General features: G+C 37.4%; 1 protein-coding gene across 1 annotated transcript in view; it reads right to left on the reverse strand.

Annotated features, from left to right (window-relative positions):
- The window catches only part of RALGAPA2 (Ral GTPase activating protein catalytic subunit alpha 2), a 4189194-nt gene that overhangs the window by 2886915 nt on the left and 1282991 nt on the right, over window positions 1-19288 (reverse strand). Inside the window, exon 19 of the mRNA XM_044060158.1 lies at window positions 13844-13934. Within this exon, the coding sequence (XP_043916093.1) occupies window positions 13844-13934 (91 nt within the window). The remainder of the gene's footprint in view (window positions 1-13843; window positions 13935-19288) is intronic.

Raw genomic sequence — 19288 nt, forward strand, 5'->3', positions numbered from 1 at the left:
CTAACCACTGCACCACCGTGGCCACCCAAGCATTGGCCGTTACTACTGACAGACAAAAAGATCAAGGAAATAGTTGGCGAATGCCCCAGTTTTACTTTTAAAATTAGTAAGAACCTTAAACGTATGCTCTGTTATCCTAAAGAGCTACCTAGGAATATTTTGAATACACAAAAGGAAACTAGAGTGTGTACACATTGTAATATGTGTCCATATATAAAGCACACTGATGAATTTATTCATCCTGTTACTGGTGCCAGGTATAAATTAGATGTAAACAGAATAGGAGCTAGCAAGTATGGCTGATGCAAGGCAACCAAACTAGTATGACCAAAATAAAAACACCAGCACCAATAATGAGCCGAGAGAGCTTTATTAAACTGAGAACTAGACCGGTTTCAGCACATAGCTTTCATCAGTAGTGTTACTCTACTGATGAAAGCTATGTGCTGAAACTGGTCTAGTTCTCAGTTTAATAAAGCTCTCTCAGCTCATTATTGGTGCTGGCGTTTTTATTTTGGTCATAAATTAGATGTAGCAGTCACCTGCAGTAGTATGAATATAATATATGTAGCACAATGTGAATGCTGCTCATACTTCTACCTAGGTAAGACTAATAGGACATTTAGAGAACACATAAAAGAACATATCAATAGTATAAGGAATAGGGACTCAGTTAGTATAAGGAATAGGAACTCAGTTAGTGCCCTGTCTAAATATATAGAGAACAGTGGGAAGTACCATGAGTTTAAATTTATAGCGTAGGAGGAGGTTATAGTTGGACAAAGGATGGGTAATGTAAGGAACCTGACAGAAAGGAGTGAACTGAGATGGATATTAAAACTTAGAGCAGATAAGGAAATGGGATTAAACGGTAAAGTGTCCATTAAAAGTGCTTTGGAAGCACGTGGAATACCCAGAAAATAGTTTGGTTATCCATTCTGTTGGCTATAACAACATGTATAAAAAAGGATGATCTATTTGTTTAAACAACTTTATAAAACCATAGGAATGAGGGATTGGACTATAGGCTCTATTTAATTTTAATATGACACCTCTATTCACAAGGAGTTGTAGCATAGACTGTCATGTACCTTATATATAGAAAATGCGGTATAATATATACGACGTACTACCTATATAATGTTATAATATTAGAGAGCAGTTCTCTATCTGCAGAATGTTATTTATTTATTTAGCACTACTTATAAACAAACATTGTATAAATGTTATTATATAATAATACAAGATGTTTGTGTTAGATCTATTCTTTGATAGGACATGCTGTATGAACTATATTATTGTTTAGGACCTATAATTCGTTATATCAGTAACTAGTTTTTCATCTATAGACTGTTAATATATCTATATGGCACTATTTGTAAATAAGCAATGTCAAAATGTTGTTATATAGTAATATAAAAAGTTTGTATTAGATTTATACCTTCTTGGATAGTCTGAAATTTATAAGACTAGGATGCAGACAAAGTTTTTTGAACTTTACTTCATCTAGAAAAAGCCTTTATAAAGACTTTTTATATCGAATTTCTTTTATAACAACATCTGAATGAACACCCCTGAGCTATGCGCCTGGCATATGTTATACTGTATAGGCTTCTGTTGATATCTGCATAGAATCGAGCTAGGTTTATATTCTCCTTGGGTCTTTTTACAGTATGCTAGGATTGGGCTATTTTGCCAAGGATTTTGTAATAGTTTGTACGTTTAATTGAGCATATGGAGCTCTTCGATCATATATATATATATATATATATATATATATATATACACACACACACACACACACACACACACACACACACACACACACACACACACACACACACACACAGTCAAGGGGATTTGTAAGCAATCCTGAGTGAGGATAATGTGCTTAAGAAAGGTAATACATCTAATGGGAATGATAGCTAAGTATTTACTAGCCCTGTAGCCTCTGCACTAATACGAGCTTAAAAACAAGCTCTGTAGGATACGCTTGGCGCAGTGATGCCTTTGAGCATGCACATAAGCGTTGTTAAAAGACGTGGAATATTTCTGGAAAAGAAAAGAAAATACGAGTTTAAGAATAAGCCTTGACAGTATACGCTTAGTGGAATGATGCTTTTGAGCTTGCGCAGAACTGCTACAAATAGAGGTGGAACATTTCTGTAGATGCAAAAACAGGAATAAAAATATAAGGACATCGGCAGGAAGTTAAGGAAAGAAAATATACTTATATTATCTACTGTATGACTGGATCATGGGGATTAGATAAGTCTCGTTTTGACATAAAAAAATGTAATTCAGCACAAAAGGTACTAAGTTTATACTGATTGATTATAACTAACTGCTATCCTAGCTGATGATGTCTTGTTATACACAAGGAATAACTGATAATTTGGTAACAAATGTCCACTATACAAAAGTTTTAAAAAGCTATGAAATTGGTGAAATTAATGCAGAAATTGTTAACGGAAATGATCTTGCTCAAGTTGCGAGTGTATACTGGTGATGTTACATGGAAAAAGCACATCGCGATGTAAATGATTATAGGTTCATAGGTTGGTACTAGGCTATCGGCTCCAGGGCCTATACAATTTTAACAATTCCCTGGCTATTTCTTCCCACACTATTTACTTCCCTGGGCCCCTGTCTAGCAGGGATAAAGATTATATCACCACAGATGGGACTAGATCCCATAATCCCTGGTTTAGGAGGCCAATGCCTATTCCATTAGGCCACTGGGGTTGAAGCATGTTTATTTTAAATGTTCCAAAAAAAAAAATAAATAAATAAATAAATAAAGGGTCTACCAAAGATTCATAAACAAATTGAACCCCTACCTCTTAGACCTATAGTTTCAGGTGGTAATTGGGTTACTGCAACTATATCTACTGCCATTGAAAAATTCCTTAGACCAATAGTAGATACAGTTCCTTCTATCTTGAAAGACACTTATCAACTTCTGGGAAGTATTAATGATTTGACTCTTGATGTTAGGAATAATGAATATATTTTAATAACACTTGATGTAAAAAATTTATTTACTTCCATTCCCAATGAGTTGGGACTGGAGGCTATTAGAGAGCTGTTAGTCAGGGACACTGTCTTTTCTGGAGATAAGATAATCTTGATCTGCCAATTGCTAGACCTGGTACTCAACAATAACCTTTTTATGTTTGATGGCAAAACGTATTTGCAGACATGGGGGGTGGCCATGGGCACCCCATGTGCAAATACGTATGCAAATTTGGTGGTTTTGAATTGGGAAAAGGAACATCTATTTAGTAGTCCTGAATTTGAAAAAATTAAATTCTACAAGCGCTTTGTAGATGATGTCCTTTTAATATGGCAAGGCACTCTAGAGGAATTCAAACAATTTTTGTATTATTTAGAATCTACCACTACCTACTTAAAATTCACAATGGAAGCCTCTAATAAATGTGTTAATTTTCTGGACGTCTCTCTTACACTTGATGAACAAGGTAAAATTACATCATCCATATTTAGAAAGCCGACTTGGACTAATACATTACTTCAATATAATAGCATGCATCCGAGGCACATGTTCCCTGGAATCATTAAGAGTCAATTCATCAGGCTAACTAGGTTGTGTCAGGATAGTAAAACATTAGAGCAGGAAATCAATAAATTAGAAACACTCTTTTTGAATAGAGGTTATAATATTGGCCTAATTAAATCTATTAAGGATGAGGTTTTATATTCTTCAGTGACCATTCCCCAGGTATTTAAGAAGCCTACCTTATTTAAATCTAAATCAACAAACAGTTTAATGAAAATTCCATACATTATCAAATATACAAGTGATGTAAAATGTTTAGAAAATATTATACGTAGGAATTGGAATAGACTAATGACCGATATTTCAGTAGCCAATCTAGTAGGTAGTCACCCCACTTTTTTATATAAAAATTGTTCAAATTTGAAGCAGATTCTATGTAACGATCACTTTCTAGATTCTAAAAACGCTACTGTAAGCCTAGGAACTGTTCCATGTGGTAATTGTAACAGATGTAATTACATCTGTTCTGATTTAACTTTTATTCACCCTACTTTGAATTTCACTTTTCACTTTAATACTTCAGCTACCTGCCTAACAAAAAATTTAATATACTTAGCCACCTGTACTAAGTGCACTGCTTTTTATATTGGGCTCACTAAAAGGAGATTAGCTGATCGAGTCTATGATCACCTGTATGAAATTAGGAAAAGCTCAGATACTAATGCTTTAGCTCAACACATAGTAAAGCAAAGAGACCATACATTCTTATTTACAGTGTTAGAAGTACTAGCCTCAAATCCTAGGGGAGGAGATGACAATAACAACTTGGCACTAGCTGAACTGAGATGGATTCTAAAGTTTAATGCTCACAATTATCCAGGTTTAAATACCTTCGTATCTATCAAACCCATTCTAAATAATAGGAAACGTTAATGATGTTGTATTAAAACTTCCTAACAACATTTTTATATTCGCAACGTAATGTCATTATCTGTCTATATGTTTCTGATTATAAGTATGTAATACATATCTTTTTACACTATGGGTTGCAGCATATTTCTTTAAGTATTAATATTGCAACAATATACTTTTATCTAGCATTCAGTTAATATATATATTCAATTATCTAATGTTATTCTTTTTCAGTCTTGTTTTAGTCGCAGCATATTTATGTTTTAATTCAGCCAGTTATGCATAGTTAATATACATAGTAAATAGTATATACATTTTTATACATTTTAAAAAAAAAAATTTTTTTCCTGAAAAAATGTCTTTTAAGAACCATTAAGAAAATTTCTATATATACATTTTCAATTAGACCTAACTATTTAGGATATTTTAAATTTATTTTTATAAGTATTCTTATAGAATATTTATTATCTAATCTTTAGTCGATTAAATTTGACATAACTTTTATATATCTTAATAGTTATGTAGTTACGAAATTAAATGCAGTTATTACTATAATCTATTTTTTAAAGTTAGGCTATGATTTATTTCACGTCTAAATACATTCAAACTTCATAATTATTAATTTAGTAGTGGACACTTTCGTAATTTTTGATAGTCCTAATAGGAATTTTTAGAGTTATCCTAAATTTCATAGGTAATGTATATGATTATCCTTTATATATATACATCATATATTTTATATTAAATGTTCCTTGTAGTTTTTAAACATTAGTTATTAAAATATTTGTTTTAATAACAATTACTAGCGTTTTAAAAAATTTTTTATATACATATACATATTCCACAGAATTTATAGTAACTAACAGCAACTATTGCAGTCATTAGATAGCTCCATTGCTTGAATTAAAGTTAGTATACAATGTTGCTTCCCCTCCGTAATATTAACTGCAACTGAAGCTACTTACACTTCAAATATTCCACAGACTTTATAGTAACTAACAGCAACTATAGCAGTCATTAGACAGCTTCATTGCTTGAATTAAAGTTAGTAAACAATGTTGCTTTTCTTTCGTAATGATATTCACTGCAACTGAAGCTATTTACACTTTAAATATCCTTGGACTGAAAACTTTGTTAAAAACAAGTATTATTTATTATTTTAACATTGTCGCTCTAACAGTTGCATAACTGAGAAGCTTAATATGCTGAGTGAGCATTTGATATTATATGCCTTAGAACAAACTGTATAGCGATACTGTTTCCTTGTAAATATGTATATTCTCCCGGCTCGCAGCCGAGGATTTTTCTGCTTACAGAAATTGTGTGTTTATTTCTGTGTGAATACATTTTTATATATTTTTACATCCTGCAATTTAGATGGATATGATTATGTGAGAGTATAACAGCTATAAACTGTGAAATTGAAGTACTTACAAAGAATGCATATGCTCACCAAATTTAGTTAGAGCAAGAGCATTTTGACATTTTCCCTTTAACTGGTAATTACTATAATCAATTAGACTAAGCCTGCCACTAATTGTTATACTACTTAAACTCTGTTTGTGGGAGTAATCATTATCTGAGGAAGCGTGGTTGTTTCCACGCGAAAGCGCTTATCTTTTACCCACTGTTATCTAAATTAAAGAATTCGTTTTATTATACAGTTATTACGTTTACTGGCTTATTCATTGGTTTATTGCCTGCAATTTATCTTGTTATCTGGATACATCGTGGTAGAGATCAGGTTCCTGTGTTTAGTTATTTTAAATGTTATATGAACTATGCAGAATGTTATTTACTTAGGATATGTTCTATATTTTTATTATTATTTTTTATAAGTTCTAATATATAGTGATACTATAGGATTGTTTTTAGAATTTAGGAATGTATCACATGAAGATAGTGACGTGATTAGCTTGTGTGCGTTTTTACTACAACCTGATTAGTTTTTGAGTTTATTTGAAGATGAGTTATATAAACAGTTTTAAGTTTTATATGTATTTACATTTGTATATGGTCTGATGAAGCCACGGACAGTGGTGAAAGCGCTTACCAAATATTAAAGATCTTTGGTTATATAGTGTGTGTGGTTTGGAGCTATACTTCGTGTAACTGCTGTCATCTTCTTTATTGCTATTGCCTTTGTGTGTCGTACAGCAGTATATGTTTGTCAACTGGTTGTTTATGGAGTCCTTGATAGGCACTGTTGTTCTGGTTTGCCTAGATAGAAGTCTCTGAGCAGGTGAGCCAAGTACATAGTCACGGGGTATGTTTCTGAGATTGAGTAAATTCAAAATAAACATCGGTATTATCATGCTTTGACTTCTCAAGTAATTGCTTTGCACTCTGTACTGCACTTTCAGCAAGTCCATTTGATTGAGGATACTCTGGACTACTAGTAACATGTACGAAGTCCCATTCTCTGGTAAATTGTGTACCATTGTCAGAGATTAATTTCTGTGGACTGCCATGGACTGAGAAATGGAGTTTCAACTTAGTAATGACTGTAGTAGAAGTGAGATTAGACAGATCAATCTCGAGCCAATTTGAATAAGAGTCTGCCAGTACTAAGTAATCTTGATTGTTCCACTCGAATATGTCAGTAGCTACAACTGACAAAGGTAAATCAGGAATTTGATTTAGCTTAACCAGGTCTCTTTGCAAATGTGCTTTAGTACTACTACACACTGAACAGGAAGAAAGTACTCTATCAATGTCTTTTGCTAGAGAAGTCCAAAATACTAGTCTTCTTGCCTTTCTCTTAGTAGATTCAGAACCCGGGTGACCACAATGCAAAATCTGGATATATTCTTGTTGTAAGGAAGCAGAAACAACAATTTTAGGACCTTTGAAAATAATGCCATCTTCCATCAACAACTCATTTCTGTAAGGAAAGTATGACTGCACTTCTGGTGGTACACTAGATAGCTTTGATGGCCATCCAACACAGAGATAGCAACTGAGCTTTTGCAAAACTGGATCAGTCACTGTATGATCTCTTAACTCTTCAAGTCTTGTGGTAGAAAAATTACGCACTTCCATGACATCAAAGTCAAAATTCTCTGCGTCAAGCTGTTCCGTTGTATTTTTGGGCGATCTGGATAAGGTATAAGCCAGATAAAGATGTCTGCCTTTCGTATAGAACATTTTAAAGTTGTACTTTTGCAATTTAAGTATCATTCTTTATAATCTCGCTGGAGCTGAATGCATAGGCTTCTTTATAACAGTAACCAAAGGTTGATCAGTTTCAATCTGGATTTCTCGACCATAGATATACTCATGAAACTTGGAGCATGCAGACACTATTGCCAAAAGTTCTTTCTCAATTTCAGCATATTGCATCTCAGTCTGGGGAAATGTTCTAGATTCGTAGGCTACTGGCCTGCCTTCTTGAAGAATAACTGCACCTAAACCAAATTTTGAAGCATTGCAGGAAAGAGTTACTGGTTTGTTGACATAATAGTATCTTAATGTTGGTGGGGTAGCAATTTTCTGCTGAAGAATTTCAAATGCTCTCTGACGCTGGTCTAGCCATGAGCACGTAAAATTTTTATATGCAAGTTCTCTCAAAAGTGCTGTCAACTCACTGAAGTCTGGTATAAACTTGCCTAAGTAATTGACCATACCAAGAAAATGTTGTAGAGCTTGCACATTATCTGGTGCTAGCATTTCAAGAATGGCTGCTTGCTTTGACGGGTCTGGTTGCAAGCTAATACTTGCAAAGAAATGACCTACATATATAACTTCTGGTAGTCTGTATTTGCATGTCAGAGGATTGAGCTTTAAGTTCACCTCAAGGGTTCTGTCTAGAACTCTCTTAAGACTTCTGTCATGCTCTGCCTCACCATTGCCTCCGACCAATAAATCATCTACTATTATGGCACAAGGATAACCCGAAAAAATTTGCTCCATTGCACGCTGAAAGACTTTACTTGCAGAACTTATTCCAAATGGCATCCTGAGGAATCTGTATCTTCAAAATGGGGTACTGAATGTAGTCAGTAATGAATATTTGCAATCTAGCATCAATTCCACAATGAACTCTTTGCATCTAAGACAGAAAAAACAGAGACATTCGGTATCAGGGTTGCAACCTCTTCGACTGTACACATGAGATGACGCAGTCTCTTCAATGCTTTGTTCAAATCTCTTGGGCCAATACATATTCTGATTTCATCTGAGGCTTTCTTATGAGCTGCTAACCATGGATGACACCCATTTGGTAGGTTCTGTAACTGGACAAATTACACCTTGCTGCACCATTTTGTCCAACTGAGCTTTGACTTCATGCTGGATAGCTATCGGAACTCTTCTTGCTGGTCTGACCACTGGACTGATTTCTGGGTCTAATTCATGGAATACACAGCTGGAAGTTTGCCCAACTTATCATCGAAAACATCAGCATACTGAAAAAATAGTGTCAGTGAAGCTGGAACTAGGACATGTGCTTATCTGATGAACTTCTTTGGTAAAAAAAAAAAGCAGATTTTTCAAACTGTCTCCGAGACCCAATAATGACTGCATAGGTCTTCAAACTACATAGAATAGGCTATAACAGTTCTTGGTCACATAGCAAGAAAACACTACCGAGCCTTCGGTTTGAATTTCTTCACCTCCATAAGCAACAAGTTTCGCACTAGTCACATTTAGTTGTTCACCACCTCTGACGCTTGCAAAAGTATCTGCAGACATGACATTACACTTTGAACCAGTGTCTACTTTAAGCTCAGTGTATTTACCATTGATCCGGACAGTACAAATCGCTTCATTTTTTGACAATAAATCTACTGCATCAATCTTTTCACTAATTACTGACACACCATCTACATAGAAAGCAGATTGTTACAGGTCTATTTGATTAACTTGCTTTTTGAATTCACCATTCTTTGTAACTATGTGAGGCTTACTCGATTTACAAAATCTTTGAAAATGGTTCTATTTCTTACACCTGTGACATTGCTGTCCAAATGCTCTGTACTTTTCTCTTCTGGATACATGGTTGGCACCACAACTGTGACCGTTTACAATAAAGCTTGATTTGGGTTCTGCTAATTCACTCTTATGCTATACTGAGCAACATCTGTTTTGCACTGGGTACCCTTGGTTCTGCACTGAGCATGCTCCTTTAACTGAACTGGTCTTGGAATGTGCTAGAAGACTACAGGTTTTACCTGGAAGTTCCAAAGGGGCTGCTGCTGTCATGTGCTTAGGCCTACTTTTGCCTGTCACATGTTGCATGCTGTCTACATTAGCTCTGGAGCCTACTGAAACCGTGCTCTTATCACTAGCAAGCATACTTGTGTGCCTTTCTGTAACTTCATGAATCTGACAAATCTCAATGGCTTTACTTAGTGTTAAATCACTGTCACAAAGCAAAATCTTTCTCACAGCAGCATTATTAATACCACACACGAGTTTGTCCTTTATTAACTCATCCTTTAAATCACTAAACCTACACGTTTTAACTTTGCTTCTCAGGTCAGTAATGTAAGCTGCAAAAGTTTCCCCTTTGCTTTTGATCTCTCATGTAAAACAAATGCCTCTCTAGTGTAACATTAGTCTGGGGGTTACGCATTTCTCTGAATTTGTGCATTCGGGGTCTTCCCTTGATTCAGCCTACACAACAACACGAGTTTCTCCTTCACCTTCATACAGTGTTGGTGCACAGACAAATAAAAGCTCCCGTTCAAAGGCCTCTGACCCTGCAAGGTCCAGCAAAATGAATGCATCGGTATGTGGATCTTTATCAGAATAAGCTGCTTGTATAAATATATCATATTCTTGCTCAAATATTCTCCAGTTCTCTGCAATATTCTGATCAAACACAAGTGGTTGTGGCTTGCGAAATCCATCTGCCATATTAACATATCTCATTGAAGACTCTTGCAAATATGCATGAACACACACACTTTCACATACAAGTATACATGTTATTGAAATCTATGCCAGTACTTGTAACACAAAGAGCCTTTGTGTAACTGAATTTTATGAAATAAGTTTCCTGGACACTGTAACACTTTGAAATTTCTTTACTGTAAAAAACACTTGCCTTGCAATTATTTTGCTGTACAAGTCATTTATCTTGTAATGGCTTTAATGCTAGTCATTTATCATCATTATTTTACTGAACAAGCCTTTTAATTGCTTTAATGCCAAAGCATTTATCATCATTCTACTGCCAAAGTCAATAATTATTTTAAGAAACATTTCAAACAACTATACAGTGCTAATAAACTGAGCAATAGAAAATGAGGATAAGAAACATTTAGAAGTAACTATACTTTGCGAATAAACTATCTCAAAGTAACAGCACTTTACAAATGAACTGTCTCGAAGCAAATGCACCTTGCAAATAAGCTATCTCGAAGTAATGGTACTCTGCAAATAAACTGTTTGAAAGTAATGGCGATTTGCAAATGTATTGGGCAGAAGAAGCTCAGTGAGAAACATCTCAAAATAACTGCACTTTGCGAATAAACAGTACACAACACAATGTAATTTCCCTAAAATGGCTGTACTTTGCCAAACAACTCTGTACAGTGCAATAGACTAATGGCAGCATTCTGTGAACAGACACACCCAGGCACAAGAAACTTCTGAAATGGCTGCATTTGACTGCACTTCACGAAATAGTTGCACTTTGCACATAACAAACTCTTTGGAATAAATGCAGAGTAATAAACACACACTGTAAACACTTTTACACACTTTGAAATACTTCAAACAACTCTAGTTATGCTATTCAAGGCTTCAATCAATGCAAAACAGTAATATGTGCCAAAATACATGCAGTCACCTTTGCCTTTACTTATACTCAATGTGCTTTTTTCTGCCCCTTCTATTACAAGTCGTTTTGCTCATTGAATCTCAATGTGCCCTTTATGCCTTTTTGTTCTATTCGTTTTGCACATTTAATCTCTTTTCATGCCCTTTATACTTTCTCATGCTTGTTTTAACTTTAAACATGCTCATTTCACTTTAAACATGCTCATTTTACAATTCTGAGGTAATTTTGTACCCTTTATGTACTTTTCTGATGGTTGTTTTATCAAATAACTTGGTTTCAAACATTTTGTTTGATTAATGAGCTCTTTTATACTTCTCTTTTGCTTAATAAACGTTTCTGTGCTATTCGTTTGCTTAACAATACGTTTTGTGCCCTTGTAATGCTCCGTTTTACCTCTTTTAATAAATAAATCATACATGCGTGTTTTCTTCACCTTTGACTTGTTTCTAGCCCTTTTTTGCTCTCGGTTCTTTTAGTTTGCCTTCTCAATTACCTCTGCACCTTGTAGCTCTGCAGAATAGTGTTTGCCATCCCAGTTCTGACACCATGTTGCTCGCCTGTTCAGGATAAAACAGGCGAGCATAGTGGGTTCTTGTTCAAGCAGCTTTACTGTATACAAACACATCATAAATGAGGTTAAGTAACTAACTTATAAACTAGCTATCATGTACACGGATGTTAACACTCTGGCTGCATCTTCAAAATGAGACGGAAGCTTACACATGCTTGGTATTTATATGCACACAAAGATCTTGGAAATGCTTTTTAAAGGTATAGCACACCTGTTAATCTGCAGTGGGAATCTAGAACCCAGTAAAATCTGTCAGGTTTTCGAGGAGCGGGGGGGCTGTCTGGTTTCAAGGAAGAATCCTGGAAGACATTGTCTACTTATGAAATTTGTGCTCAGAGAGATTGAGAAAGTCTCTAACCTTTTTCTTTGACTGTGGGTAGTCTTTTAATAAATAAAATAAACTTGGTTTTTTGACATTATGGCTTGTCTCATTAACACTTGAATTCATTACTGGTATGTAAAGTTTCTGCAAAGGAAATATCCGTGGGGGGTGAGGGAGGGTTGGGGCTGATGCAAGGTTCTCCTCAGAGTCAGAATCCCCAGCAGGAAGCAATTGAAAGACTCACTTCAAAGGTGGATTCCTCCTGGCCAAATTCATCATTTGAGTCCAAAAAAATCAAAAAATTATTCTCGTGGGGTTCTCTTTTTTTTTCTTTACCTAGGGAGGACTCAGGGGGAGGAAGGCATCTGGATCTAACCAGGGAGATCAAATCTTCAGCCAACCTCAAGCTCTTGTTGACAGGCCTGGGAGTGGGAGCTGATAGATCAAGGCTGAGACAGGGCAGGAGTAGCTTTTTTAAGAGCAGCCTTCGCTTTTGGTCAAAAGCTAAACTCCACCCTTGGATGGACAACCTACTCCCATAAAAAAGCTGCAGTAATGTCTTAACAATACAAGGAATCATCATCAGTCTTTAAACAGTCAGAAGCTGGAGCCTGCATAGCAGTCCTGGACCCAACCAACAAACGGAGTCCTTTGACTTGAAAAGAAGTTGAGGGACCAGGAAGCATATCGGACTCCAAACAGGTCTCAATAGATGTCAGTGTCACCACCTCAGTTGCGGAAGGGGGCCTGCAAAAACACTTCAATTTCTTCGATGATAAGCCTAGGAGGAATGACCAATGGCGAGCAAGCATCATCTGATGCCCTAAACCTGAAGCACTTTTCCTTTTCTGCCTAAGGAGATCCAATTCACCTAGACCAGCGGACCCCAAAGTATGTGAATGGCCTGATGACTCACTATGATGCCTAGCTAGAATCTCCGCCCTATGCTTAATGATTCTGCTACTAAAGGAAGCAAAAAAACGACAGTTGGGGAAAACTGTGTTCCAGCCTCAAACAAGTCACACAAAAAGACTTAGTCCCAGTGTGTAACCAGTTTGTGACAGGAGAGACAATTAATTTTCTCTGACACAAGTCAAATGACACATTAAAGGCTCCCCAACGGGGTACTTAGCTTTCAGAGAGTCTTCTTCTCTGGTGCTGATCGATCAATACATTGAATGGCACACCGCTTTGGGCTCTGACGGCAAGAAAGAACTGAGGTCACGGCACTGGGTGGCTTCCTTTACACCCAAGTGTAGTGACATCAGATACAGCGTTCGCCAGCTCCTGGAAGAGGGAAATAAGAGTCTCTGGTAGTTGGGCCGGTCAAGGGCTTCCACAGTAGGAAATCCTACAAGTCAGAACTTAAACTGTGAAACATGATGACCATCCTGAATAAAACAGAAGGAAGTTTTATTTCATAAAGTTGGTGCTGGATAGCTACAACAGCCACTCTGAAGTATAAAACAGTCCAAAACAGTAATGAATTCAAGAGTTAATGAGACAAGCCATAATGTCATCTTTAACAAGACCTGTAAAACATGGCATTGGTTAAGTAGCATATGCAGCTTAGAATAAATAACAGAAAACTACTTGGGCCACATGGTCCTTGCTTGCTGTCAAACATGATACAAAACATCGCTGTACTACAGTTGGTGCTTAATAATGCCTTTAGTGCACACCAAGTTTGGAAAAAAATACACTTTAATCAGCAGACTGTAGAAAACCTACTTTTATCTTTCAGTCGTACTCTCGCATGTGAATACTGGATTTCAGGTCGACAGTCTATTTCAGCAGGACTGCTGCTTCTCCGTATTAGTATCTGTAAATTACAAACAATTACTTTTGCTACTGTGTTTCTTTTTTGAATATTTTTTCTGTATGAAAGAGATCTGATTACCTACTCAATGCACAGAAAGCAAGAAAGACTACAAACACAAATGGATATTATGCAATTACCATTAAAAATAGTGCTGCACAGTCATGGTTCATTCTCTTTTACTAGTAAGGCTGTAAAACTAGTTCACAGTTGTCTTGGCACAAATACAAACTTACCCAGGCTTTAACTTTTCTCCCTTACTCATAATCCTTTTCACATCACCACCTCACGACAGATTTAATTAGGCTGCTTGGAACACATACAACCATATAAACCACAACCTCATCTGCCAGGCTAGGGCAGAGAAAAAAAAACTCATGGCTGTGTAGATCTATTGTTATGGCAAGTACGCAACTTCCAAATCTGACATGGTGTCTACTGCCGCTGAGATACAGTCCCCAGCTACCAATCTGGAAAGTCTCAGGAAAGAACGAATCAGGAAAAACTCCCAAATACAGCACAAGACCTAGGGATTATATTCAGCTTAGATTGCTTTGCAAAGCTACCAAGAGGAGGACATGTGGCAGCTGCACAAATGTCAGATGTTATAAAAACAAGCAAAAAAAAAAAAAATTTGAGAGGTGGCTACTGCTCTCACAAAACGAACTTCAGATCTCCTATGAAGAATTTTCTAATCTTCTGATACACAAATCTATTATAGTCAGAGCCACACTACAGTACCCATACATACCTCACATGTGGAATTAGAAAAACTGCAGTAGGCATGAGCCCCAGCACCCTCAGACACATGACTGTTTGAAATGCAGAGGACTGAAAATTGCTCAACACCACCTGATCCAAAGGGAGAGTCCATTCTGGAGGGAGGCAAGCTATAAACTGCAGGTACCCAACAGGCATCCCATGAACTTCAGGCAGCACCAGTTAGGACTTTGTGAAGTGTTCAGTTATTCCCTGGGACATTCCTAGGGTTTTTCTTTCCAGATCCCCTCCTGTCACAGTAAAGAATGTCTGGGGTCATTTTTTACTGAAGTTCATGTGATGAGCCATGAACACGAACTGGAATGAGATGGTGGTACACAAGGAATTGCTGGAAGGAGTTAAAAGACTGGGAAAATTTGTACTGGTGCTGAGGCAACTCTGATCTACAGCTATAATCATAGGAGTACAGGAGGATGAATCAGAACTTTAAAAAATTCTCTATTCCTGGACTTCTCAACTCCTTTGGTTATACAAAGAAAAAAATACAATTAATGTCTCTTTTCAACCTCCACCACATTACCTACATGCTCTGTGCATCTTTCGTCCATATACAAGGCCTGAAATAACACTGAGTGTTTCACTCCTTTTAGAGAACTATGTCTCTTTAGCTGGGCTTGTTCTACAGTAAAGTGGTTGAGACACAGAAAAACAACTGGTACTGCTGCAGGGCCTTTTTTTTACTGGAATGACTCAAGTGACTATAATTTATTTATTTACTTATTTAACTTAATATTTTGTTAAGTGGGAAAGTCCAACTGGGACAGAGTCCATTTTCAGCCAAGGTCCAGGGAGAAATGCTCCAGACACACACCTTTAGAATGCGGGAGGAAACCGGTACACCCAGAGGAAACCCACGCAAATGCAGGTAGGACATGCAGACTCCACACAGAAGGCACCCCAGTCGAGAATTGAACCGGAGAACCTCTTGTTGTGAGGTGACAACACTAACCACTGCACCATGCTGCCCAATCATCTGATCAGCTCTGGAACATTTCCATTCTGCAGTGTATAGACAGAGTGTGGGATGAGCAATAAAATCAATACAGTGGATGTCAAGCTAGCTCCCCAGACTACCTGGCAAGGCAGACCCCTTACATTACCCAAAACAATACCTAACTACACTCTAGAAGAGGAAGTAGTCATTAAAACTCTCAAGACTGTCCAGCCAGGATTACCAGTACCCAAGTTTACACCAAAACTTAACTTGCTGGCACCACATTTGTAATTTAAGCACAGCAGGAGCAAGATATGTTGTATGCACAATTTATCTGAAAATATTACTATAAAAACACAAGAATGTAAAGATACATATAAAGTCTGGAAAAACAAACTGCAAAGGAAGACTTCCCTATCCTCATCTTCCTGCTGCCCATCAGCACTCCCATGAAATGAACAGCCTATTCACTCCCCGTAGGTAACAGACAGACAAACACAGCAAGTCATCATCCAAGTAACCAGAAGAGTTTTACAATGCTCTGTGTATCTCCTCCAATGAAGCCCATGTGAGCAGCAGTCTCACATTACATGTTCTTTTCAGCAAGTTCATTTCTACACATGCTCAATACATACAACAGTGCACATGCTCCTGTTTTTCTGTATCTTTTTGTCCCCACACCTGCTCGCCATCACGTTCTCCTCCTATGGTCCCATTCACTACCCAATGATAAGTATTAGTCACAGAGGTAATTGCCACCCATACAGAACTGCTGTCCAGGCACCTATGAGGGTGCTTTCTACCCCTGATCATGTCCACCTATATCCATTGCCATGGAGGCAGCACCTCTATCCCTGCAGCCAGAGAGACTACTTTCAACTCCACCCCAAACAAGGACAGTTCTCATTTCAGAATGGACCTCCTTCTCCCCTGACTGAGAAACTACACAACATGATCCACTTCTTTACCAGTGTGCCTCCTCCACAGCATCAGCAGCAGGCATATTTATTATGCTCCAGCACTTCCCCTTGGGGTGACATGCACAGCAGGGGCTACCTATACCTCTCTGCTCTATGCATGCATAACAGGTTTGCTTCCACCGGCCTGGATAGTCACAGCGCATGCCCCTCCTAGAACCAGCACCCTGTTTCTTTGCTACAAGCTCTTTGACCTAACACTGGAAGGAACGGATGATGCCCAAGAACATCTCAACTTCCCCTATGCAGAAATGCCACTCTCAGACATAGACTGGCGTTGCCAAGTTGTGGAATGGTTAGCAATGTATTAATTACATATATTATTCACTGCAGCTCAGATGGCCAACTTGATTAGGTAGGTGAGAATCACAGTGCAGATTAAGCGAGGCTACACGGTAATTACAACCCCACCCTTCTATAAGCAGACAGACAAAGGAGAAAAAAATATAAAACCAATGTCCTCCAACACTGGCCCTTGCTGAGCCTCCACTACTGCAATATTTTGCCAGATTCAAGCAATAGACCACATCTGCATCTTGAAGCCCTTAACCAATAACAGCAGACTTCACATACTTTGAATGGGCAGTCAGTATGTTTTGTGACTGTTGTATTCCAGGAACTACAGTTAGGGGGGAAAATTATTGCACATTAAAAGTACTGATATCTCTATTGGTGAAATCATAAAACCTAAAACGTAAACATTTAAGACTACATTTTACAACAAGGAATTAAAAAATGTAGATTCAACAAGTCATGAAATAACCATGTGATGGCAAAAAAAATTAGCAAACTGTGAGCAAGGACAATGGCTCTACAATACACACATATACAATACTCCAATATTACATAAACAACACAATTAAAAAAGAATTCTAGATATTAACACTTAAAGATCTTAATTATGAAAAATCCAATGAACTGTATTAATTTATCTCCAGGTTTTAGTTTCACAGGATATTTTTGTTTTATGTTGCTTTTGTTTACCAGGTTTTCTGACCAGGTTAATGAAAAATAGATTTTCAGTGGAGTCAAAGGGATACAAGCTCCAATATATTACAAAATTTTTTAAGCAGACATTTAATAATTCACATGAACAGACATTAAGTAAAATACACTAACAATTACACATTTATTTAGTATTCATTATGAAATACAGGATATTATTACAGTATAAAAGAGATTTACTCATTTAATAGTAGCTATACACCAAGTATCTTAGTGGGGTTGTCAGATAGCTAACAGATCTTGTGATCAGTGACTGGAAAATTCAAAGAAACAGAAGAGAAGGAACGCAATGGAGAAGAATATGAATGCTAATATAATGTGGAGAGATGAGAGGAAAAATTGAAAATGGGAAAGATAATTATTAAGACTAACATGACGTTAATATTGTAGTAAAGGGGTGGGATAATGAGCAGGTTCAAATAAACCATCAAATCTATTTTAAGATTATATATTTGTTTTTTTTAAAGTTATTAAATTTAGTTCTAGTCTAAGAGATAACAGAGTACAAACGTTTTGCCTGAATGGCATTTTGTGGAACATTAATTTCTATATATGCCACTGTGCCTTTAAGAAAATGTTGGTGCATTAATTAATGGTTTAATTGAATTTAAATAATTTATTAATTTAAACTCCTTTTAAAAGGCTTTACAAAGTCTGTGGGCCATAACAGGAGCCCCAGATTCTTCCACATGGTAATTAGAGATGGCAGCCAATTGAACTCTTAGTGTGTGGCAGGAGAAGCACCCTGATGGAACAAATCTGTTAAAACTCTAATATTTTTATCCAAAGGATCTATAAAAGGATCCACTTGCTGTGTATACGCCCAGAAGACAAATCGCTTCCATTTACTAGAATATGTTTTAGTAGTGGAAGCTTTATGAGAAGCCACCAATATATTCTGAACTGCCGGTGAAAGAAGATCAGACCTGGCTAAGGTGGGAATTGGAGCAGCCAAACTGCTAGATGGAGGGACAAGAGCACGGGATGGGGAGCCCTGACGAGTGAGTCAATAGATCTGGCTCTGGGTCCAGGATCAGGGTCCCCGAATGCAGTGTGTCTTCAGGAAGGGAAACCAAATTTGACGAGAGGCCAGAATGGGGCAATGAGGATTATGGTCCTGTGTAGGTTTCTGGCTTTCTGGAGAAACTTTGATATCAGGGAAATGGAGGAAATCGTACAGGAGTCCCGGGGCCAATCGTGAATCAGTGCGTCCCTGGGGACTTCCCTGGAGGAGGTAATAGGGCAAAGTAGCTCCTGCATTTGGCGTTCATTGGAGACGCAAACAGATCGCAGGAAGGCTGGCCCCACGTCGCGAAAAATCTTTTTCGCCACTGACTGTTTCAGGGACCACTCGATGCGGTAACAGAATTGCTCTGCTCAGCCTGTCAGCTATGTTGGATGACCCCGAATGTGCGTTGCTATTAAGCGACCCGTGGACTCCGCCCATTGCCAGATTCTCATGGCCTCTCTGCATAGCTGATAGGACTTGGTTCCCCCTTGCTTGTTTATGTACCAGACTACCGACATGTTGTCTGTCTGAACTGCAATAGTTCCCAGAGGAAGAAGGGGAGCAAAGTGTTTGTAACGCTAGAAACACTGCCCTCAACTCTAGAACATTGATGTGCAGATTGTACTCCAAATTGATCCATTCGCCTTGGACT

This window comes from Protopterus annectens, chromosome 1.part2 (assembly GCF_019279795.1).
Source record: "Protopterus annectens isolate FY-2018-M chromosome 1.part2, PAN1.0, whole genome shotgun sequence".
Lineage (NCBI taxonomy): Eukaryota > Metazoa > Chordata > Ceratodontiformes > Protopteridae > Protopterus > Protopterus annectens.